Source organism: Pipistrellus hanaki, assembly GCF_964339955.1.
Source record: "Pipistrellus hanaki genome assembly, chromosome: 7".
Lineage (NCBI taxonomy): Eukaryota > Metazoa > Chordata > Mammalia > Chiroptera > Vespertilionidae > Pipistrellus > Pipistrellus hanaki.
In genome coordinates, this window is record NC_140509.1 from 57,939,347 (window position 1) to 57,965,351 (window position 26,005).

The 26,005-nt window shown below is 36.1% G+C and overlaps 1 protein-coding gene across 2 annotated transcripts in view; it reads right to left on the bottom strand.

Moving 5' to 3' along the window:
• Positions 1-430: 430 nt before the first annotated feature.
• HDAC2 (histone deacetylase 2) overlaps positions 431-26,005 on the bottom strand; it is a 30,983-nt gene continuing 5,408 nt past the window's right edge. The window contains exons 2-14 of one of the 2 annotated variants that reach the window (XM_084889299.1): positions 19,732-19,844; positions 18,111-18,228; positions 17,166-17,240; positions 15,938-16,076; positions 13,954-14,095; positions 11,340-11,432; positions 11,152-11,260; positions 7,282-7,422; positions 6,936-7,044; positions 6,229-6,359; positions 4,294-4,449; positions 1,603-1,660; positions 431-755 (exon numbers count right to left, since the gene is read on the bottom strand). In XM_084889299.1, the coding sequence (XP_084745425.1) occupies positions 725-755; positions 1,603-1,660; positions 4,294-4,449; positions 6,229-6,359; positions 6,936-7,044; positions 7,282-7,422; positions 11,152-11,260; positions 11,340-11,432; positions 13,954-14,095; positions 15,938-16,076; positions 17,166-17,240; positions 18,111-18,228; positions 19,732-19,844 (1,415 nt within the window). In that variant the 3' untranslated portion in view covers positions 431-724. Of the gene's footprint in view, positions 756-1,602; positions 1,661-4,275; positions 4,450-6,228; positions 6,360-6,935; positions 7,045-7,281; positions 7,423-11,151; positions 11,261-11,339; positions 11,433-13,953; positions 14,096-15,937; positions 16,077-17,165; positions 17,241-18,110; positions 18,229-19,731; positions 19,845-26,005 lie in introns of both variants that reach the window. The other variant, XM_084889298.1, reaches the window with a different exon arrangement.

Consider the following 26,005-nt stretch of genomic DNA (forward strand, 5'->3'; position numbering starts at 1 on the left):
CTACTGTAAATATCTTTCCTAAGAAATAGTAAGTGGATGTCTTTGAAATTGTAATCACTATCTTTCACCTCTGATGAATCTTTTTTTTTTTTTTTTTAATACTCACCCAAAGATATTTTTCCATTGATTTTTAGAGCACAAGAGAGGGAAGAACAAAACATCCATGTGAAACACATTGATTGTTTGCCTCCTGGGGGGGATCTGAAACTGAGGTACATGCCCTTGACCAGAACCAAACCTTGACCCTTCAGTCCATAGGCCAATGCTCTATCTACTGAGTCAAACTGGCTTGGGCTGATGTGTTCTAATTCTAAAAAAATAGTTACATCATTCTCCTATGAAAAGGAATTTCATGTTATAATAAATAGACAAAAGACAATCCAAGTAAAATTTTTTAATAAAGATAATTACAAAAGATGGAAAAATTAGCTCAGAAAGGCCAATTACTTCTTTAATAGATCAGTTTTTGACATAATAACTCACATCAATTTTAAATACTATCACATAAAGCATGGTGGAGAAAAGAAATTTTGCTTCATAATTAGAAACTCACACTAAAACTTGCCAATAACAAAAACAAACCAAAGGAAAAGCCATTTTGAAAATAAATACAGTCCATGCCGAAGTAGTAGAAAATGAAGCCAGAAGTCTTCAAAAAGAAAACACTTTTCTTGCCAATATTTCCTTATTTTTTAATGTTTTCTGAAATTGGAGACTTTCAAATTCAAGGGTTGCTGAGCTGTTCTGATTTGGCTCTGTTAAAAGAGGCAATATGAAAGATTAAAAATGGCACAGTCTCAGTTTAAATACACTGACCTCTCTATTGAGCAGGTCTTGTATGCTCATGCCAAGTAACATGTACGCTGATGATAATGCCCTCCGTGTTTTTGGAGTACTGACTGCCTTAATCTTTCTAGTAATCTTATAAGCTTTCCCAAATTATCCTGTAAAGACTAGCACAAAATTACTTGTGGCCAACCATTTAAATAAGCTTTCCGATAATAAAAATCTCCGTTATGTTTTTTAAAAAAAACTATTGTTACTTAAATTTACCCAACTCACAATAGTAAAAAGATCACATATATAGAAATAAGCACCACAAAAGACGATTAGTGCCCATACAAAAATTAATAGCAAAAAAGGTATCATCTATAACAATCTATAATAATAAAAGCATAATATGCTAATTAGACCAAAAGCCAGAGCTTCGAGGGAAGCCAAGGCACTGGGTGCCAGAGGGAAGCTAGTGCCTGCACCAGGGAAGGAAGCCCTTCTCTTGCATGAGTTTCGTGCATCGGGCTTCTAGTAAATTACATAAAAGAATACAAATTAATTCAGTTACAATATTAATTAATACTGGTCTTTGTGACCTTTTTAGGGCAAACTACATCAATGACAGATGAGCAGCTAAGCAGATGACATAAATGATAATTAAGATGGCATATGTTGTCTTATGAGCCAACACAGATAAAATTCAGAGCATCTCACATAACTTACTGATGTTCTCAGGCTCAGTTCAGTACTTCTCAAAAGAATACATACCCAAGTAAATGTGTTTATTGTTTATATAGCATATAAAAATTACTAATAAATATAATTTACCCTTTGGTATCTGTTTTTTCACCACTATTATCCTTGGATTTATCTTCTTCCTTAACATCTATAAGCAAAAATTAGAAGAGATTAAAGCCTATTTTGAAATATAAAACACTTAAAAGTATACCTTACTTAAAATATAGAAAGCTGTCTCTCACACTCACACACACACACACACACACACACGGTGTCCCCCCAAAAATGTATAGACTTACAGTTGATAGCTCAATTGATGCTTCTTTCTTTTCAGATTTAACCCACTGGAATGAATAAATTTCCAAAGTGTGTATACATTTTTTGGGGACACCTTGTATATTACTACTTATTAATTCAGTAACTGAATAGGCTTTGTGTTAGGTTCTGTGCTAAATGACATAGAGATTCACAGTATCCATGTAACAGTACAGTCCTTGTCCTTCTGGAAGTTTTGTTTCTGTGGGATCATAGTATTACAGCTGGAATACGTGCTGTGAAGAAAAAATTACAAGCCAAGAGACATGAGCACAGCACTGGAAGATCAGAAAAGGTAACAGGAAGAAGTGCCATTGGAAAGTTTCCGTAAGAATAGCTTTGGGTGAAAAGGAGGAAGTATTTTGAACAGAGGGAAAACTTAAGAAAATAGCAGGTTGGCAAGAAAAAAATGAAAGACCAGTATAACTGGAATATTGTCAAAAGGGGGGAGAATTAGAGAAGAGGAGCCCAAAGACAAAGCAGAGGCTAAATCCTATTGTTTATACCATTAGTTTTTAGTCCTCAGTTTTCTATGGTAATATTTCATCTGCAGGGTGAGGGATTTAAAAAACACACACATATTTTTATTCATATTTTACAGAGAGAAAGGGAGAAGGATAATTAGAAACATTGATTATGTGCCTCTCAATACTGGAGATCAAGCCTTCAACCAAGGTACATGCCCTTGATTGGAAACAAACCTGGAACTTATCAGTGTGAAACCCGAAGCTCTATCCACTGAGCAAAAACGGTTAGGGCTGTAGGGCGAGGAATTTTAACAATTGCAAGGCCGATTAAAAATAAAAGTTTCAAATTTTTTTTCAATTAATATCAGCAATGTAAGTACAGAGGAGGTAAAAACTATGAGATTAATCTACTAGCAGGTCATTAAGCCAAATCAAAAAGTACTCTCATTTTTAGCTAACAGCAATGAAAGACAAACACCTTAGTGTACCCACTCTCCCATTTAGAAGAAAAAAGCGAAGAAAAAAAGGTTTGAAAATGAGAATAAACACCAAAAACAGGACAGACAAGACAAGACGACCTACTAACTTAGGAAAACAAAACAAAACAAAACCCAAAACAGAAAAATCCTACAGCTAAAATCAAATCCTCCTTACTTCAATAACTCTAATTTCTGGATGTCAATCAGTACAGAAGAGCAGACTGAACCATCACTGTACCACTTCAATACACTGGAAAGTTAAAATTATACAATGGTAGAGAACAGTAGCCTAGAGGAGTAAATCCATAAAAGAACAGAACTAGATGTGCCAAGATGTGCTTTGATTCCTAACTCTACTGAAAAAGAACAACAACAACAACAAAAAACCCAAGAGCTAGCTTACTAGCAAAACTTCAATGTGATAGATATAGCGATGCTGGACCAGTATCTGAGTCAGTTTTCTACATGCTACATGTCAAAATTAACAGGCCGGCTAAAATCATGCCCATCACCATTCCTTGTATAGGGGTATCAGGTATCCATTCAGGAAATGCACCAAATGCTAAAAAACACAGATATTTAAGATAATGTGTTCCCCTGGTCATAATCGGCTCAGTCTAGCAGGGGAATTACTTATGTAAAATCCTGCAATAAGGTACTAAATTATCACGTGTTAAATAAAATGACTGAGGTATGTGCAAGTGCTCTAGGAACTCCGATAAAAGATAACAGATTCTCGTAGCAAATTCAATGCCCCAAAGCACCTATTTTCTCAATAGAGAAGCTCAAAGTAGTATCTCCTCCCCAAGCCAGCTCCTCGATTCCTTCCCATCTTTCCCCAGTTTTTGTTTTCTTCAAACATTTTCTGAAAAAGTCTATTCTCTGAGCTTTCCCAAAATGATCCAACTGGTCTAAGAATAATGTAACTTCTTGTGTTTCATCCCCAGGAAATGAACTTTAGGGAGTTAAAAATTATTTTAAATTTCAGCTTTGCTAACAGCCTGTAAAGGATCTATAATCACTTTGTCTTTCCTCTTACCCAACAATGTTCCCTATGTTAAGCCCATATCAACTAAGAGAAGGTAATAAAGTTTCCTATATTATAAAAAGCAAATGTGACTAATAACATTTAGAGAGCTAAGCACCACTTACATGGGTAAAAAGGTCACCTACCCAGCACCCTCTACCTCCAATATTTGTGTAAATGACTCCAGGATCTCATAAAAACTGCACTGCCGCTTACTTTTAAAAAGTTACAGTTTTATCATTGTTTTTTAAAATATATTTTTATTGATTTCAGAGAGGAAGAAAGAGATAGATCAATATTGAGAGAGAATCACTGATTGGCTGCCTCCTGCACGCCCCACACTGGGGATCAAGCCCACAACCCAGGCATGTGCCTGACCGGGAATCGAACTATGACCTCCTGGATCACAGGTCTACACTCAACCACTGAGTTGTGCCAGCTGGGCTAAAAAGTTATAATTTTAAAACACATTTACCAAAACAATAAATCTCACCAGCTTTTTTGTCTTCTGTTTCCTTCTTGTCTTCCTCAATTCTAGCTTTCTTTGCTCCTTTCTTATGATCAGCCACATTTCTACGACCTCCTTCTCCTTCATCCTCTGAATCTGAGAATTCTTCATCACAAGCTATCCGTTTGTCTGATGCTCGAACTGAAATATAAAAATAAAAACAAAGTTGATAAAAGTAGTCCTAAGTTTTTTTCAGCATACTTTGTACAAACGTATTAACTAGTCACTACATTTAAAAGTATAGGATAAGAAATAATAATTTTAAGGTTAGAACTTAATGCATGGTTTGCTAAATACTAAAAATTTAGCTTTGATCTTGGAAGAAATATGAAAAACATTTGGGAAATCTAAAAAAAAATTGGGAAGAAAACATTATGTTCTGATAGGAGGTGAGGATGATGTCATTATTTAAAAAGTAACCTTTTATTTAGAGCTGAGAGGGAAAACAAATAAAATAAAAATGCCATCAATACCAAATACATCAATGTCTATACCAACAGCAAACCATTAGGCTATACAACTGAAAATCATATTAAGTGTATGAGATTGTAGAATCAAACAGAAGTGCTTCAGGTCATTCAACTCACTCTACTTTAAATAATTTATTTTCCAATTTATTCCTAAGTATACATAAGCAGATAGTTTGTAAAAAATTTTGGTCATATACAGGGGTGGGCAAAATAGGTTTACAGTTGTCCATGTGGAAAATAATACAATTAACATGGATGGAACTGGAGAGCATTATGCTAAGTGAAATAAGCCGGTCAGTGAAAGATAAATACCACATGATCTCATTGATTTGTGGAATATAAAGAACATTATAAACTGTTGAACAAAAATAGATAGAAGCAAAGAAGCTTTGAACAGATATCAAAGTATAGTGGGAAGGCAGGGAAGAGTTCGGGAGGTAAGAGATCAGCCGAAGAACTTGTATGCATGCAGATAAGCATAACCAATAGAAACAAGACACTGACTGGGGAAAGGGAAGAGGGCAAGTGTGGTGGGGGGAGTGGAGGCCAGGAGGTCATGGGGGTAAAAAAAAAAAAAAAAAGAAGAAAAAAGAAAAAAGAAAAAGAAACACGCCAAAACCAGTTTGGCTCAGTGAATAGAGCATCAGTTTGTAGACTGAAAAGGACCCAGGTTCGATTCCAGTCAAGGGCATGTACCTTAGTTAGGGGCACATCCCCAGTAGGGGGTGTGCAAGAGGCAGCTGATCAATGTCTCTCTCTCATCGATGTTTCTAGCTCTATCCCTCTCCTTTCCTCTCTGTGGAAAATCAATAAAATATATTAAAAAAAAAAAAACAAAACACACCTTAAACAATATATATTTATATATATATATATATATATATATGTAAACAAAATAAGAATACTCTTGCATATTAAATAGTAAACCTACTTTTTGCCCACCCTTGCATATCTTCTATATATATAAAAGCCTAAGCGACTGCTACGACCGAACGACCAGGTCAGCCAGTTGCTATGATGTGCACTGACCAACAGGAGGCAGACGCTCAATGCAGGAGCTGCCCCCTGGTGGTCAGTGCACTCCCGCAGTCCTTCCCCTCCCCTGTCTGGAAGCCGGCAGACCCCAGTCCCTGGCCAGCCCCAACTAGGACTGTGCAAGATGGACCTGATAGGCCCTGAATGCTGGCCAGGCCTAGGGACCCCACCCATTCACAAATTTCGTGCACTAAGCCTCTAGTTGCAATCACTGACATCAAATCAGACTTTGAGACATATGGAAGTTAAACTATTTAAGATTAAAAATTGGATGATTAAAAATTAGCACAAAAATAATAGTGTGCTAATGAAACATGACCCACTGTATTTTTGGGCTACTAAAACCTTCAGTTTATAGTGTAATTTTAAAAAATCAGGAAAATGTAACAGAATACACATCAAAGCATTATCTTACTAGAAATTCTCTTGTCTGGGTCTTCTCCATCTTCATCTCCACTGTCTTCATGAACAGCATCTTCTGGAATAGCTTGCATTTGGACGCCAGGTGCATGAGGCAACATGCGTAAATTTTCAAATAAACGCTGTCTAAATTATACATGCAAAGCTATTAGACACAATTCATTCTCTTTCAAGTTGCTTTTAAGTGTTGATGAAACACATTAAGCAAAAAACTTCATCTTTAATTTAAACCTCTGAATTAAAATAATAAATTAACTGAGCACCAATACTTTACATATTACGAACCCATTTAATCTTCAAAATTTACAAGTACTATTACATTGGTTAAGAAAATATAAGCACAAAGGCAAATTAACTTGACAAATGTCACAGATCTAGAGAACACAAACCCAGGCCTATGTACTAAAATGTCTATGAAAATACATTTTACTTCACTTTCATGTAAAGCCAAGAGTATAAACTTTACAGCTTTGTAAACTAAAAACTAATAGAAAATTAAAATATTTTTGAGCTATGAAGCCCACATACTTGCCGTTATGTTTAAAAATTAAAGAAATCAATAATCTTAGGATTTTAAATGCTTTTGAAAAAGACAAAGGAAATATCTTGTGTCTAAAGCTAAAATGACCTAATGCACTTGGCCTTCTAAAGGTTCCTGAAGTTATATCAAACATTTACCAAAACAATTCAATGATGTCTTACTTTATCTTTTCCATGTATTCTGGAGTGTTCTGGTTTGTCATATTTGAAGGACTAATATGCAGTTTGAAGTCTGGTCCAAAATACTCAAAGTAATCATTATATGGCAATTCTATTAAAAACAATGAAATAAAATTAATATTAAAAGCTTAATTTTCACACATATCCATACACAAAATTCCAGATTCAATTTGAGAAATATTTCCAAAGAAAATGTTTAAACGTGAATGCAAAGTAAATTCATTAATTGACTGCTCTTTTATTTACATGGTTTTGGAATTTAATCACCCACCCATCTATTTCTATATATTGACAGCTCATCCAATAAAAATATAATAAAAATACTTACCATTAGGAATCTCACAATCAAGGGCAACTGCAGTCTCATATGTCCAACAGCGAGCAACGTTACGAATTGTGTATCCACCTCCCCCAAGCATCAGCAATGGTAAATTGAAAGTTTTTACAACTTCTACACATTTAGCATGACCTAAGACAAAGAGATTTGGGCAACAATAAGTCTGCATCGTTACAGTTTGAAAAATAAAATTTAAAAAGATAGCAAAATTTTAAAAAACCAAAATGGTATTTCTAAATATTTTAAAAACAAATAATATGTAAAAATTTAATAAATAAAAAAATAAAGATAACAATACAAAACTGTTTCTTTTTTTATAATCAAAACACCTTTCATAATAATATACAAAACACAGTTAAGACATAAGTGGCTAGTTTATTAGCAAGTGTGCCTGATAGAAAAATCAAATATACAACTATATTAAGATCAAAATATAAACACAACACATTTTTATTAACAGGAAGATATTATGTGATATGAAGATGTTTTGTACATGTGCAGTTACACAAGGGAAAAGAAATCAAGTAACAATGAAACATTACGCACAATGAAAGGCTATCATTACGCACAATGAAAGTTTAACTGTAGGATATCTTTAGGTAGCAGTATTATAATTTTTCTTAACTTATTGAAGATTATAAAATTAATACTTACTACTAAAAACAAGTTCAATAATTTTTATGTGTAGAATCTCGAATACAAAGTAAACCTAATATAAAACCAAAATATTTCCTTTGAATAAATGTTATAATTTAATAATCAATTACAAGTTACCAGTAACTTCTTAGAATAGCAACACTCAGACACTTAAGTTAATATTTTAAAATAGAAAAAATATTTTATTTATAGAAGAAAGCCATGCCTGTTAAAAGAATTGGGGGGGCCGAGACCGGTTTGGCTCAATGGATAGAGCGTCGGCTTGGGGACCAAAGGGTCCCGGGTTCGATTCCGGTCAAGGGCATGTACCTTGGTTGTGGGCATATCCCCATTAGGGGGTGTGCAAGAGGCAGCTAATCGATGACTCTCTCTCATCGATGTTTCTAACTCTCTATCTCTCTCCCTTCCTCTCTGTACAAAATCAATAAAATATATTAAAAAAAAAAAAAAAAAAAAAAAAAAAAAAGAATGGGGGGGGGGAACTACAAAGAAAAAGCTACATAAAACTGCATCATCCAAAGGTATTTAAAAAATTATATTCCCATCAATTTTTTTAATATATTTTTTTATTGATTTTGTACAGAGAGGAAGAGAGAGGGATAGAGAGTTAGAAACATCGATGAGAGAGAGTCATCAATCAGCTGCCTCTTGCACACCCCCTACCGGGGATATGCCCGCAACCAAGGTACATGCCCTTGACCGGAATCGAACCCGGGACCTTTCAGTCCCCAAGCCGACGCTCTATCCATTGAGCCAAACCGGTTTTGGCTCCATCAATTTTTTAAAAAAAATATATTTTATTGATTTTTTTACAGAGAGGAAGGGAGAGAGATAGAGAGCCAGAAACATCGATGAGAGAGAAATATCGACCAGCTGCCGGGGATGTGCTTGCAACCAATGCACATGCCCCTGACTGGAATCGAACCTGGGACCCTTCAGTCTGCAGACAGACGCTCTCGCACTGAGCTAAACCGGCTTCGGCCCCATCAATTTTTTAAAGTTTAGTGATCTTGTAACTGTATATTGTGAATCTTCTCATTAAGTATTTTTATAGTTGTACTATATGGTTCACAACTCATTTTTTATTATTGCTACTAGAAAAACATAGCTTTCTTATATTAGACTAGAGGCCCAGTGCACAAATTTGTACATGGGTGGGGTCCCTTGGCCTGGCCAGTGATTGGGGCCAATTAGGGCACTCGCCCAGTCCCAAATCAGGGCTGTAGGAGGTTGGCTGGCAGAGGGGAGGGCCATGGAAGATTGGCTTTTATATACAGAGAGAACTGGGTGTTTTATAATAAATCAGAACGTTAATTTACAGACTTCCTAGTAAAGATAGCTGGCTAGACAAAGATATTTACTTTACTTTTATATTAAAACCTAATATAAAGGACTATAAAGGGATTTTCTAAAACAGCTAAATTCCACAAAAAGACTGAGACAAAATAAACATTAACACTGTAAAGGTAGGAAGGAAATGAACAAGAGGTAACTACTTTAGCAGACCTGAGAAATCTGAATAGAGGATGGCAGCAGAGAAGATTACAATCAAGTTTAAGATTTGGGATGATAAATCTCCTTATATGCTTTATACAACTAAAATGCTATCAGTTAAAATATATAGATTTATTATTGTAAGAGTAAAACACAGTTTATAAATATGAAAGCTATTGCTTTTAAGAATGAAAGCTTTGAGAACTTTCAAAGAGTTAAAACGATGGTTAATACATATCTTAAGAGTGCATTAGGTAGATCATTTTTGGAAAATCATATGCATTTTGAAGCAAAAGATCATTATCAACACATATGAAGTTACAATATGAAACTTGCTATTTGGCCACTGTTAACCTAAAAGCGGCAATTAATTTCATAGTTCAACCTAAAAAAGTAGAATAGATTATATTATAATTCTAATGTTGCCTGGTATAGTAACAAGCATGACATTAAATAAAAAAGCCTTTAATATCTGCACTTATTTAATTCCAATTAGGCCAATAGCATTCTGGAAAAAGTTTATTTGAGAATTCTTCACATCTATGAGAGAATTCAAAGAAAAACATCAACTTGTTACTTTAAAATTCACAAGGAAAACAACTCCAAAATTATGTACAATATCCATGATGAATTACTACTGATCTACACATAATACATTAAATAAAATTTCAGATTTATTTTTATTCCTTAGAAGTCCATTCCGTAATGGTCATTTTTCTTTACTTTGGTCTAGACTTCTATCATATGTTGATATCAACACTTGGTCAAATCAACATAATTTCCTTATCTCACACATGACTTTGCTCAGATAGCCACTTAAAAATGTGCTACACCAAAATGAAAGACACAATTAAGAGGAAACAGCCATCAGGGGAGCCAATTCAACAAAGAAGCAAAGAACAGCTTACTTTCTACCAGGTCTAGAGAGGAGACTCATCCAAATAGGAACAAATGAGGAGGCTTTTCTTCAAGAAGGTTAAACTGATAGGAAATGATAGGATACTTAATGCATCTGAACATATGAAGCTACTTAGACTCTGGTCATTTAGTAATACCCCGTTTCCCCGAAAATAAGACAGTGTCTTAATTTTTTCTCCCAAAGTTGCGCTAGGTCTTATTTTCAGGGGATGTCTTATCTTTCCATGTCCTAGGTCTTATTTTCGGAAGATGTCTTATTTTCGGGGAAATACGGTATGTAAAGAGAAAATTAAGGAAATGAAAAACTGGAAAAAACAAGTTATGCAATAAAGAAAAACTGATAAGCTGAAATGACTTTAATGGTACTGATGCTGCTGTCAACAGTGACTACCATACCAAATTTCTGTTATAAATACAAGAGTTATATGAAGCTATTAGAAAGGTGCGTGCATATTAGGGATAAAGTGTGAAAAGGAATTGAATCTCTCCTTTCAATATAAAAAATGAATACAAGGCTAAAATAAAAAATCGAAAGTAGCAAAGTTTGCATGTTTTTTAGAGAAAGACACACACACCAAAAGAATCAACCAAAAACAATGAAAATAGCTATCCTTGTTGAGATTGCAACAAGCTCTATAAAACTATTCATGAATGACTGTATACGTAAACTTGACAAAATGAAAAAGACCTAAACAAGACCTTACTGAAATAAGAGTAATTGTAGTCAGAAAACCCAATTTCAAACAAACACATATACAATTTTCTGGAACTATCACCCTTTAAATTGCTTACCTTTGACTGTCAGATTGAAGCAACCAAGTCTATCACCAGATAGCGAGTCTGCACCACACTGCAACACCACAGCACTAGGTTGATACATCTCCATCACTTTTGAGATGATCTATGTAAAAAATAACAAATGTTATTATTTCTAAAAAGATTTTCAAATTCATTTTGAGTTTGAAAATAGTAATACTTACAGGCTTAAATATTTGCCCATAAGATTCATCATCTATACCATCTCTCATTGGAAAATTGACAGCATAATATTTGCCTTTTCCTGCACCAATATCCTAAAATAAAGAGTTAAACAGATGTTAGAAAATTCTTCATAATAAAAAGTTTGACAGATTTTTTTAATTTAAAATATTTTAAGAGATTAAAAGAACAGGTAACAAAAAACATTTCGGAATCATGCGGTTGAGAAAGAAAATAATACAGAATAGAATAAAGGCATGTTTTAACATTAATAGACTACTAATAAAGCTGAAAAGAACCAATTCCAACAAATCTGTAATTATTATTTTGGAGAATTTAACAGTTAAACGCAATATTAATTACAATTATACATATTACAATTAATCCAAAAAATAAGAAATTTTTATGAGTAAAACTACAGAAGATATATTCTGAGCCAAAGGACCCTGTCTCTAATACAGATTCTTCTTATGGCTCACAATCTGGCAGGCTTTATTGATATTTTAATAGCTTCAGAATAAAGCATCAAAATCTCTACTTTAATTGGGTTTGAAATAAAATTTTTTCTACTTGTTCAGTAAGTACCACTCTAGGCACTTAAGAAGCAAAGGAGAGAAGTTGATGTCTAGATCACAGCTATATACACACACTACACACACACACACACACACACACACACACACACACACATATATATGAATATATTCCTAGAAGAAATGGGATAGGGGACATTTCTACAAAATAGTGCTTTAACAACACCAAAGGATTGGAAATGACTGATTCTTAAGTATTTTAAATTATGTCTCAATAAATATGAATCTTTAGGGTTAACACATGTACAAGTTCTTCCCTTATCTCTCATGGAAAGATCCTGCACTAAAAACAGTTGGAATATACTCTGATAATAAGTACAAGGTGATTAGTAGTTTGATCACTCTAGGCAGGCAACTCATAGCTGCTGCCTTTGTTGGACTAAGCTTTAACCCTTTCATTTCTTTCACCACGGCTCCTTTATCAGACCTTTGTTTTATTCTCTTACCTAGACACTATTTATCTAATAAATGCAAGCAGGGTTTTAACAATGATTTAAACTCAGAGTTGCCTTTCCTGATTTACAATGAACTGTCAGGTAGAGAAGGGAATGTTCATTAAAGTAACATCCAAAGATACACTGAAGTTTCACAAAAATCCAAATACAACTACACAGATAATGTAATGATTGATTTTAGTTTCCTTACAAAATTCCTCAGATCCAAAAGGAAAATATTATGAAGGCCTTTCATAGAGTGGGTATAAAATCTTAGTAAGGAAGAGATGTTCAAAGTCATTCTCAAATATTTTTAAAACATGCATTCTCCAACAACTTTAATCAGAAGAATAATGACAAAAACAAAGACCTCCATTTGCCATTTCTGATATTAATTAGGATTATATTACAAAACCACTATTCTTCAAGCTTAACGCTGAGAAGGCTTTGTTTAATTTCCACTGGGATGCAATGACTGTAGACAAATGAATTCTACTGGTTTAGAGCACTGGTTCTCAAATGTTAGTGTGCAGAATAACCCCGAGACCCGAGAAGATGTACTTCTAACAAGTCCACAGCGGATGCTAATTTTGCCAGTATAAAGGATTATACTTTGAGAACCATTGGGTCTATAAAATCACACCAAGTGGGGAAAGGCATAGAAGTAGCTAACTGGCATGTAACTGAAAATGTAAATTTGTAATTTTAAAAAATCACTTTATTTAAAATGAAATATTCTGACTTCCTACCTACTTTTAAGTAAAAAAAAAAAAAAAAAAAAAAAAGTTTCACCATCACAACTCTTACTGAAAGAGCATCAACTTGTAGTCAAATAATGAAAAGCCACACATCTGAATACTTTAAGGCCACATTAACCCTTTGGTTGGCTAATGATATATCAATTTGAAAAATAACTAACAGTTTAAAATTATTGTTGAATGCTACGCTAAGAGAAATCTCCCATATAATCCAGGCTGAATGAAAAAGTTTACATTTCTGAATTAAACTTCAATAGGCATGTGTGAACTCTAGTGAAGCAAAAAATTTCAAGAAGTTTGCAGAAACAGGATTTGATCATTGGTTTTTTATGAAATATAAGAGTACCAAATGAAAGAAGATAACAGATACACAATAGAAATAAATTAACTTAATGTTAATAGGCTGGATAAACTATGGTATTGTATCTTCTGACAAATGCCAAAGGCGTAAGAAAAATAGATTAAAATTAGACCTATTAAATCAAGACCAATCATAAAAAGAGAACAGTACAAGAACCTAAAAAACTTATAGTCAATTACTTTATTCTAGCTATCTTTCTAATCAATACCAAAGTATACTACCAATAAGTAGGTTTTGAATATTCCAATTGAACCTCAAAAAATTGCTTCATGCTTTGCTGATGTTCAAAAATAGCTATTCAACAACAAAAAATAGTTGAGCAAAGGAAAGTAAAACTAAAATCTAGATGTTATAGCATATAAAATGACTCAACTCTACATATAAGCTTCAAATTAGTGACTCAGGAAAATATTAGTTCAGGTACAGGATTACTAGCCTCTCATATTTATCCAGACAGAATTCAGTCATACCCTCAAGTCTCCTGTTCCAGGAAAGTATTCCCCGTATTTATGGAATGATACAGTCATTACACGATCTGTTGTATAAAAAGCTTCTTCAACACCATCACCGTGATGAATATCAATATCAATATATAAGACTCTCTGGTGATACCTGCAAAGAAAGCCGTGACTAAGTTATTTAAAGGTTTTAAGATGGGAAGAACCACCATGGAGTTAGAAAGCCTGTTTCTGAGCTCTTAAATGCTAGAATGCTTAATTCCCTTTCTTTCTTTATTTCTAGTCTAAGAGACCATGCAAACACCTCTACTTACAACATGAGCCTCAGACCTTTAAATCTACCCTGTAGGTCCAATGTAAGTGAAAAAATGTACTTGCTGTGGAATCTGTCTCATTCTATGAGCTTAAAAACCATAGTAAATACACATTTCTTTTTATTAACAACCAAAGAATATACCATATTTAAGATTACTTTAAAGCATCTCTCTAGTAAATATTCACTTATAAAATAGGGGTTGGAAAGGCCTAGAGCAGAGGCAGAGGCAGGAGCAGGTCAAAAGGGAATAAAGAGGGGAACATCTATAATACTTTCAATAATAAATTTTTAAAAATATATTTTTATTGATTTCAGAGAGGGAGAGGGAGTGAGAGATAGAGACATCAATGATGAGAGAGAATCATTGATAGTCTGTCTCCTGCACGCTCCCTACTGGGGATCGAGCCCGAAACCTAGGCATGTACCCTTGGCCAGAACTGAACATGGGACCCATCAGTCCACAGCCAATGCTCTATCCACTGAGCCAAACTGACTAGGACAAGATAAATTGTGTGTGTGTGTGTGTGTGTGTGTTTTAAGTTTGGCAATCTATCTATGGCCAGAGTCCAAATGTGGCCAATGGCCTCTTTCTTTCTGTATAACTTTTAAGATAAAAATAGATTTTAAAATAGTTTTTCCGTCTGGCCTGCATGATCAACTTATGAACCAGGAGGTCATGATTTGATTCTTAGGGCACATGCCCAGTTTCAGGCTTGATCCCCAAGGGGGGTGGGGGGAAGGACACATGCAGGAGACAGCCAATCAATGATTCTCTTTCATCATTGATGTTTCTATCTCTCTCCCTTCCTTTCTGAATCAATAAAAAACATATTAAATAAAAAAATAAAAATAAAAAAACAAGGCAAGGATTTCAAGTGGTTTCCTAGGCTCGTAGTCAACTGACACTGCCTAGTTGTTTATTTGGGGAGTCAATACCAAACTTTAAGTGACGGAAAAAATCAGCCTCTATAAATGGTATGCATAGAGCAGTGGTTCTCAACCTTTCTAATGCCGCGACCCTTTAGTACAGTTCCTCATGTTGTGGTGACCCCAGCCATAAAATTATTTTTATTGCTACTTCATAACTGTAATTTTTCTACTGTTATGAATTGTAATGTAAATGTCTGTTTTCCGATGGTCTTAGACGACCCCTGAGAAAGGGGTCACGACCCACAGGCTGAGAACCGCTAGCTGTAGTCAAGAATAACTTTAACACTAACCCCTTTAGCAACTTAAGGATAATAACACCCATTTTTAGAGGATAGCCCTGTTCTACAATGCAATTATCTACATTTAATTCAATAGGTAAGCAAATTTTCTTTAGCACAGATTTTAAATATTTGCCATCAAAGGCAAACTTACAAAAGAGACAATGTCATTTTTCATTAGTTGAAACTGTATGTAACGCAAATCTAAATTGGTAAACTACTTCTAATATTTTTTTAAAGAGGTAATAATTGAGAGTTTAAGATACTACTTAGATGCATTTCTTCCTTAAAAATCCAAGGGTTGGACAAATTTCTATTATTTTTACAGTGGTCCATAATAAATCCATTGAAAGTTCACCGTTAACCATGTTCACGTGATTATTAGTTTTGATGTTGTTTTAAAAAACAATAGATTTTATCATTTTAATTAAAGTATTTTTTATAGGAAAAACACCAACACAAATGAACTTACTTTAGTAATTCAAGGATGGCCAGCACAATATCATTAACATAACAGAACCCTGATGCTTCTGATTTCTTAGCATGATGTAACCCTCCAGCCCAATTAACAGCCATATCAGTTTGTTGTCGGTTTAACTTCACAGCTCCAGCTAAGAAACAAGACAGGATAAAAATTTTAAATGTTTAAAATTTAAAATTAGCAAAACTAGACATAAGAAAGAGTATGCCATGGGTAAGCCAAGAGTATCCTATCTAATAAAAGAGTAATATGCAAATTGACAGTCACTCCAACACACAAGATGGCCAGCAGGGGAGTGTAGTTGGGAGGAACCAGTCCTGCAGGGGAGGGCAGTTGGGGGAACCCAGGCCTGCAGGGGAGGGCAGTTGGTGAGGGGGAACCAGGCCTGTAGGGGAAGGCAGTTGGGGAAAGGGGAATCAGGCCTGAAGGGGAGGGAAGTTAGGGGCAATAAGGCTGGCAAGGGAGCAATTAGGCGTTATCAGGCTGTCAGGGGATTGGTTAGGGGGTGATCAGGCTGGCAGTCAGGTGAGCGTTTGGGAGCCAGCAGTCCTGGATTGTGAGAGGAATCCCAGATTGGAGAGCGTGCAGGCTGAGCTGAGGGACACTCCCCTGCCCCGTGCACAAATTTCATGCATCGGGTATCTAGTAAAATCATAAAAGGCAAGAGTGAATGTTCAGTGCTCTAAAAGTTAGCAATTTCTCCTTATGTAAATAAATTATGTTCTTACAGCTTTGATCTGATTAAATAAGAGCATATATGGAAAGTGGTGGTAACAGTGGTAGTTAGAGTAACACAATGGTAGCTTGAAGAGAGGAAGGAAAAAGAAGTCTGCAAGTGAAAATGAAATGGCAGTAAGAAAAAAAAAAGTGCCGGGACCGGTTTGGCTCAATGGATAGAGCGTCGGTTTGGGGACTGAAGGGCCCCGGGTTCGATTCCGGTCAAGGGCATGTACCTTGGTTGCGGGCATATCCCCAGTAGGGGGTGTGCAAGAGGCAGCTGATCGATGACTCTCTCTCATTGATGTTTCTAACTCTCTATCTCTCTCCCTTCCTCTCTGTATAAAAATCAATAAAATATATTTTTAAAAAAAAGTAAAATAAAAAGCTGGAGTCATTATGATCATAAAATATGGAGGACTTTTGATTTAAACAAATAACCTAAAAGATATACATACCATTTTTAAATCAACTTTAAGTCTGACTAAATGAGGACACTTACCAACTGAGCCTCCAGTTGAGAGCTGACAAAACTCAAAGAGTCCATCAAACACTGGACAATCTTCTCCAACATTAACTGTGAAAAATGGATTTCATTAATTTCAACCCATTCTGTGAATTACTAAAAGCCTTTTCTTACAAAAACAATTTCCTACAAATATTTTATTTGATGCAACCATAAAACATACACATATCATAATAGTGATGTAAAGTTTGTAATTTAAAAGTATAATTTATCATTTTATCCAATACTAGTGACACGGTGCATGAATTCGTGCACATTGAAAGGAAATTAATTAGAAGGTGGCTGGTGAGGTCAGGCGAGATGGGCCAGACATGCCCTGGAGCCAAACTCCTGAAGTTGGACTCCCGGACTGGGAGAGGGCACAGGCTGGGCTGAGGGATGCCCCCACACACACCAAGTGCATGAATTTTGGGCACTGGGCATCTAGTAAATAACAAACAGTATTTTAGATCAGGAGAAAATCCTAAATAGTAAAACCCCAATAAGCAAATTGACCAAATAAACTGACCACCAGGGGGCAGACACTCAACACAGAAGCTGTCCCCTGGTGGTCAGTGTGTTCTCATAGAAGGAGCACCGCTCAGCCAGAAGCCAGGCTCATGGCTAATGAGCACAGCAGCAGTGGTGAGAGGCTCTCCTGCCTCCATTGCAGGAGGGCAGTAAGGAGCGAGGAGTCCTGGACTATGAGAGGGATGTCTTACTCCTGGGTTAGGCCTGATCCCCGGGGGGAGTGAGCCTAAGCTGGCAGGTGGTCATCTCCCAAGGGGTCCCAGACTGTGAGAGGGCACAGGCCAAGCTAAGGGACATTCCCCCACCAGTGCACAATTTTTGTGCACGAGGACTCTAGTATAATTATAAGCTTCTGAAAATATTCATTTTTAACTAATCAATATTAATATATACTTTTAACAAGAAACGTACATCTCTGCATCTGCTTGCTATACTCAGACATGTTATCTGGTCTTATTGAACGTAGAAATTTGATGTACTCATCACTGTGGTATTTTGTCATTTCTTCAGCAGTGGCTTTATGGGGCCTCTGTGAAGTAAAATAAATGTTAGAATTGTGGAATTACAACTGGTTATATCAGAATTATCAAACACAAAGCACACAATTTCACCTCTCAAAAGAATTAGATCTTCCAGAACAAATTAAATTCCAAAGCAAATACATGCAGGTTTTAGGAAAACAATCAATTCCAAAGCTAATTCACACTCCTTTAAAAGCATTAGACAGGTCTAATACAAACTAAGACTTAATCACTCCTTTTATTTTAATGGAAATGGGTCAACCCTTAGAAATCAAATCCATGCTCATAACCACTACTTTTCCATCATAAACCTGCTCTGTATCCACTGATTTTATCAATGACCTCCCAGAATGAAACTCATTCTCCGTTTTGTCTTTGTTGACAATCTCTCTTCCTTTTCCTAACCAAATCATCCTTATTCGGAAGAATTATTTCATTTATGACATACTTTTTCCTCAAGGCTTTCTGATTGAAAGTCTCATCCCACAACTCCTTTTCTCTAAATGACTACCAAATATATCTGAAGAAAATAACTCACACATATCCCCTAATATTGTCAACTACTTCCCCAAATAGATAAGAATTATAGTGTGTTGTATTTGTTTATATACACTCCCATCTTTATCTACAAAAACATTTAAGGCAGTTGTTGTATGTTATGTTATTTGGTACTCTGCTTGTCCACCAACAGGGTTTATACACCAATAAATATTTGTAGGATTAAGTTCCTCTGTAATTCTTTTGTAACAGTCTCAAATCAACTCTTCAGCAGCACAGACAAATCAACAATTATTTAACAAAAATATGTAGTATGCTGAATAAAATTGTTCTCCATAAATGCAAAAACCTGGGGTAGGGGAAACTTTTTAAAAATGTTGATGGACCCTATCTGGTTTGGCTTAGTGGATAGAGCTTAGGTCAGCAGATAGAAGGGTCCTAAGTTTGATTCTGGTCAAGGACACATACCAGTGTTGAGGGGTGTGGCACGCAGGAGGCAGCCCATCAATGATTCTCACTCATCATTGATGTTTCTCTCTCCTCCCTTCCTATGAGGGGGAAAAAAAAATTTTTTTTAAATGTTGATGAAGAAAGAAAAAAGAGACTATAGGTCCCACATTCAGTTTCCTCTAAATAAAGCAAAATCAAGTTTCCATTTTCTTTCTTTCTTTTTTTTTTTTAATATATATTTTATTGATTTTGTACAGAGAGGAAGGGAGAGAGATAGAGAGTTAGAAATATCGATGAGAGAGAGTCATCGATCAGCTGCCTCTTGCACACCCCCTACTGGGGATATGCCCGCAACCAAGGTACATGCCCTTGACCGGAATCGAACCTGGGACCCTTCAGTCCCCAAGCCGACGCTCTATCCATTGAGCCAAACCGGTCTCAGCAAGTTTCCATTTTCTTGTAGACATTTTCATCTGCTAAAAGTCCTTCACCAAGGAGAATAATAGTTAAAAAAAAAAAAAAAAAAAAATCAGTGCTGAGTATTTACCAAAAGGTATACTCACATATATTTCCATTTTTCTATATAAGCCATAATTTAGCAGCAAGTTATGGGTCATGCGGATTCTATGAGGTTTCATAGGATGGCCTTGTCCATAGTAATAGTTTCCAATATCACCTAAAACAGAAGAGACAAAATAATCAATACAAACAAGAGTATGCTCCCCACTAAGAAGGTATTTACCTCCTAAACAAGATGTACTTAAATTCCTAAATAATAATATTAGATGTTGCAACTTTCACTCCTGAGAAAACCAGGATACTATTATGCACACTTTTATGCTGACAACTCCATTAATACATTATTTATAGATTAAAGCAAACAAACTTTTCTCATTTACTAGTTTAATAAAATTTCTCATTTAGTATTAGCCCAAATGAAATGTGCTTTTACTCACAAACATAATTTCTGTTCCTTCAAGTGATAACTGCGTTTAGTATTCATTTTTAAATTCAAATGCTTAAGGTAAACTCTCTGGTATGATTTTAAACGTTTCCAGCAAATATGTACCATTTCTTGCATGGTTTACTGGTATCTCAGAAATTCCTTATCGTTAATATCAGGGTGACTAAAATGTTTTGTGTTTTTTAAATTAAATTATTATCTGTGTACATATTTTAACATTGTCCCCCCTCCCATTCATATCCTCCCTCCCCAGAGTTTTGTGTCCATTGGTTGTACTTATATGCACGTATACAAGTCCTTCGGTTGATCTCATCTCCCCCAGATCTCCCTACCCTCCCCGCTGTAATTTTACAGTCTGCTTGTTGCTTTACTGTCTTTATATCTGACTTTTGGTTCGTCAGTTAAAATGTTTTATATCCATATCAGTCTGTAAGGGAAATTTTGGTAATTGAAATGTGGATCAAATAAAATTTTTATTCTGATGATATACTCATGTCATTCAAGGTAATAAGGGTATTTTGTCTTATTCTTCACCACTGAAATTACAATTCCTACCCTCTTTTTATAGCATCTTAAAATTTATGCATAGATTTATTTTTAAATAAACAACAAAACCACATATTCATCTACAAAATTTCAATGAAATCAATACTTTTAGGTAAAGCTCTAGTGTTTCTATAATAAAGTTTTTTTTTTTTTTAATGTAATGGACATTTTAAATTTTTACTTTTGAGAGAGGAAGAAACATTGATGTGTTCTTCCACTTATTTGTGCATCCACTGGTTGATTCTTTTATATGTCCTGATCAGGGACTGAACTCACAATATTGGTATACTGAGCTGATGCTCTAACCAGCTGAGCTACCCAGCCAGAGCTGAAATGGTGATCTATATTAATAATCTATACAAATAAAGGGTAATATGCAAATTGGCCAGGATGCCCTCACAGTAATGACTAAACAGTAGGCTGCATGGGACAACCAGGCTGGCAAGGGGATGAGGGGGGGTGGGAGAGACAGTAAGGGGAGATCAGGCTGACAGGCAGAGAATATTAGGGGCAATCAGGCAGGCAGGTGAGCAGTTAGGAGACAGCGGTCCCAGATTGTGAGAAGGATGTCTAACTGCTGGTTTAGGGGATCAAGCCTAAACTGGAAGTCAGACATCCCCCAAAGGGTCCAGGATTAGAGAGGGTGCAGGCTGGGCTGAGGGGAATCCTCTCCCCCCAATGCATAAATTTTGTGCACCGGGCCTTTATGAGAAATTACTTTTAGCAGTACTTCTAGGTTTTTAAAAAAATATATTTTATTGATTTTTTACAGAGAGGAAGGGAGAGAGATAGAGAGCTAGAAACGTCGATGAGAGAGAAACATTGGCCAGCTGCCTCTTGCACACCCCCTACCAGGGATGTGCTGGCAACCAAGGTACATGCCCTTGACCGGAATCGAACCTGGAACCTTTCAGTCCACAGACCAACGCTCTATCCACTGAGCCAAACCGGTTTCGGCAGTACTTCTAGTTTTAAATAAAGCAACTCCAAAATTTTGTTAGGATAGCCAAGGTGATTTTAATGGCTTAAAGTCATTCATTTCAACATGGATTTACATAATTAAAAACTAAGGATAAGTAATGTCACTTACTCACCTTCAGGATCAAAAATATCTTTCAAAATCCTGCCTAAACACACACGTTCTTGTTTGTTTAGTGGAAACTGAGAACTCAAAAAACCTTGTTTCTCTCTTTCATATATTTGATAGCAGTCCAGGGTGAATGATCACTGTTATTAGTATACTTGTGTCTAATAACATGACTTGATTTTATTGCTATCACACCTGCAATTTACTTAACCCTTCAGTTTCTAAACAAGCTCCCTTCTGAAAACAATTCATATATACACCATCATAAAAAAAGCCACCTTTCTCAAAGCAGGTGCTAACAACAAAACTAAGACAATATAGACAACTAGCAAAGCAGGGCAATGTGGCAATCTACCTTCTAAGGAAAGCTCTTGTTCTACAAGATGGCAATAATATAGTAGCTTGAAATCAGTCTGATCTCAATGAAACTTAAATATGAAAAGCCCAACAGTTACAAAACATCATATATACAAGTTAATGCAAGGAAGGTATTTCTAAGTAACCATCACCACCAATGATGATATGAGAGAAGAATAAAGAAACTCGTCTCCACATAACTTCCACCTGCCTCTGTAAAAGCATTACTAATGTGAAATGTTTCTAACACTACTATATCTTAAGGTCAAATACTCTGATTATGGACATACAGAAAATCCAATGAAAAGCCACCAATAATCTAACAATGGGAAAGAGCCCAGTAATTTATAGAGAAGGTATAATACGGTTGCAATTTTTTAGCAAGAGTAAAAAAAAAAAAAAGGTTACAGCAGTAATTAGCATTTAATTAACGAATTAATTTATTTTCTAATCATCACTGAGGATAAGCTTATTGATTTTAGAGAGCAGAGAAAGGGGAAAGTGAGGAACATCGTTTGGTTGGCATCCCCTAGTGCCCTGACCTGGGATTGAGCCCACAACCCTTCCGTGCACAGGATAAGGCTCCAACCAACAGAGCCACACCGGCCAGGGCAGTAATTAGCATTTATTGAGTCCTTACTAGGAGGCATTATTCTACACACTTCTCATGTACTATCTGTTAATAGTCTAACATCTATGATGTCGTAATTATTAATACTGTTCCTATTTTATAACAAAAATCAGGTAGTAATATTGCCAGGTCACAAAGCTAGCAAGTAGAGAAGCAAGAATTCACTTAGGTAGGGCAACTCAGCCAATCTTCTTAAGTAACAGCTACTAGGAGAGCAATGACACTTGTGTCACTAGAAAGAAATGATAGGGAAAAACCTAACACAAAAGGACATATGTAGAATACAGTATTTTAAAAGAAACTACCTTTCTAATCCCATCAAAGTAACTTACTTTGTCACTAATAGGGTCCTGAAATTATGAATGTACATAGCTTTAAATAAATTTATCTGCTATAATTTATGGGCTCCACTCCCACCAGAATATGCACACTACCTAAAGGACAAATGTCCACAAGTGCGGCCATGCAACAGATAATTGCCATTTGGTTTATTAAGAATTGTTCCAAAATGTAAAGGAAGCATCTCCAACTTTTTCCTGCTTAATCCTGTATCTCAAAATTCTGTAGATGGCTGCTTTGTAGCCATTCACTTTTTAATAAAGATAAATGTCTTAGTTTTATGAACCTATGGCTTTTCATTCAGTTTATTTAAATGGTCGGTAATGTAATTTGGGCATTTTATTTATTTGTATTTAATATGTTTTTTAAATTAATCCTTACTCAAGGATATTTTTTCCATTAATTTTCAGACAGAGTGGGGAGAGGGGGGAAGAGACAGAGAAACATCTATTAGTTGCCACCCACATGGGTGCAATGACCATGCCCCGGGATTCACAGAGCTTGTAATCAAGGTACGTGCCCTTGACTAGAATAGAACCCACGACCCTTCAGTCCATGGCCCAAACCAACTAAGACTAATTTGGGCATTTTTTAATGCTCAGCTGGTGTGGCTCAGTACGTAGTTGGTGTTGGCCTAAGAACCAGGAGGTCATGGTTCAATTCCGGGTTAGGGCACATGTCCTGGTTGTGGGCTCAATCCTCAGTATAGGGGATGTACAAGAGGCGGCCAATCAATGATTCTCATCATAAAGGTTTCTATCACTCTCTCCCTCTCCATTCCTTTCTGAAATCAATAATATTTAAAAACACACACACACAAACCCCCGTCTACCAATGAAGTAAATTATCCAGAAAAATTAGCTCAAGGTGGCTTTTTTAATATAGCAAACTTTGTTACTGTGAAGAAGTTACCAGTATGAAAGTGGCTATTAAGGTCTACAACCTCTTATCCAAGTCCTTGGGACTAGATGAATTTCAGATTTTTTTCAGGTTTTATAAATGTAATGTGTTACATCTGCCATTACTTTTGAGATGTGCTGGAATCTGGGTAGTATTCTATAATCAAACTTTAATATTTCTGCAAAAACTCATAATAAATGGAGTAAAGATGACAAATATTAATTCAAGTTAAGTTTTTGATCCCAAATGAACCCCCCCCCCCCCCCCCCCCAATTTTCAGATCATTTTGGATTTCAGGAGTATAAAATATACTTTTACCCCTAAAGAAAATCTGACTAAAAAAATGATTCCAGAAAAAGATTTTTAAAACCTACTGTATTATTTTTGCTTTCCACAAATTGCTTAGTCCACTAGTACCTTGAACACTCCGCCTTCTTGAAACAGTAAGTCTTGACTATTATTGAGAGTACCACTTTCCTGGATTCCACCCTACTCATAGCCATTCAACATTCAAATACCAGGGTTTCACCCGTTCATTCATTCACTTAACAAATCAAGAGCCTACCATGTGCCAGGCATTATTCTGGGTGCTTGGGTAAATCAGTGAACAAAATCTGGCTACCCTAAATCATCTTCTCTCAGGAATGAATCACTTAATTGCTCAATCTAGAAACTTTTAAGTTATTCTTTATTCTGTACCACCATTGCCCAGTTCCTACCCCATTACCAATCCATCAACAAGTTTTATTAGTTTTACTCACCAAACCTTCCTTTAATATATGTGCCATGTCTGTCAGCTTCAACCATTATATTATACTAGAGGCCTGATGCATGAAATTCGTGCAATGTAGGTCTAAGCGCCCTGCCCAGTCCATCAGCACACATCCCTGGAGCACCCCCCCCCCCCCCCCCCCCCCGCAATGGATCACCCTGCAGAGGGTGCCCTGGGCCTCCCTTTGCGGGATGATCGCGGGGCTATGGCCAGGCCCCCAACCAATCACATCGCACCCGCCTTGGCTGGCCTGAAGCCAGTGTGTGACATAGCATAGTCATCCAGGAGGTCATTCTGTTGTTCAGTAGATTTGCATATTACGCTTATATTATTATAGATGTGGACTAACGTGTTAATTCTTACTTTCAGTCTTACATTCTACCACTCTTTACCATCCTTTCTCCACTTTAAGAATTCTCTCTAGCCGAAACCGGTTTGGCTCAGCGGTAGAGCGTCGGTCTGCGGACTGAAGGGTCCCGGGTTCGATTCCGGTCAAGGGCATGTGCATTGGTTGCGGGCACATCCCCCGTGGGGGGTGTGCAGGAGGCAGCTGGTCGATGTTTCTCTCTCATCAACGTTTCTGGCTCTCTATCTCTCTCCCTTCCTCTCTGTAAAAAAAAAAAAAAATCAATAAAATATATTAAAAAAAAAAAAAAAAAAGAATTCTCTCTAAAAAAGCTTCAATGGCGGGGTGGAGGATTGGAATGGGGGGTTGACGACAAATATGTAATACCTTAATCAATAAAGAAATTAATTTTAGCCGAAACCGGTTTGGCTCAATGGATAGAGCATCAGCGTGGAGACTGAAAGGTCCCGGGTTCGATTCCGGTCAAGGGCATGTACCTTGGTTGCAAGCATATCCCCAGTAGGGGGTGTGCAAGAGGCAGCTGATCGATGACTCTCTCCCATCGATGTTTCTAACTCTCTCTATCTCTCCCTTACTCTCTGTACAAAATCAATAAAATATATTTTAAAAAAAAGAAAAAGAAAAAAAATATTTAAAAAAAAAGAAATTAATTTTAAAAAATTCCATAAACACACACACAAAAAACAAAAACCCAAACAAACAACCTTCAATGGCTTTCTGAATCTCTTACAACGAAGTCTTGTGTGGTCTGGCCCTTTACTACCTCGCCTGGCACCCCATGGTTCCCCTGAGTCTTCCTCTTGGCCTCTTTTAGGTTAAGTGCACCAGGTTCTTTCTCCTACCAGGCCAGGGCAGTTTGTAATGTCTTTTGTAT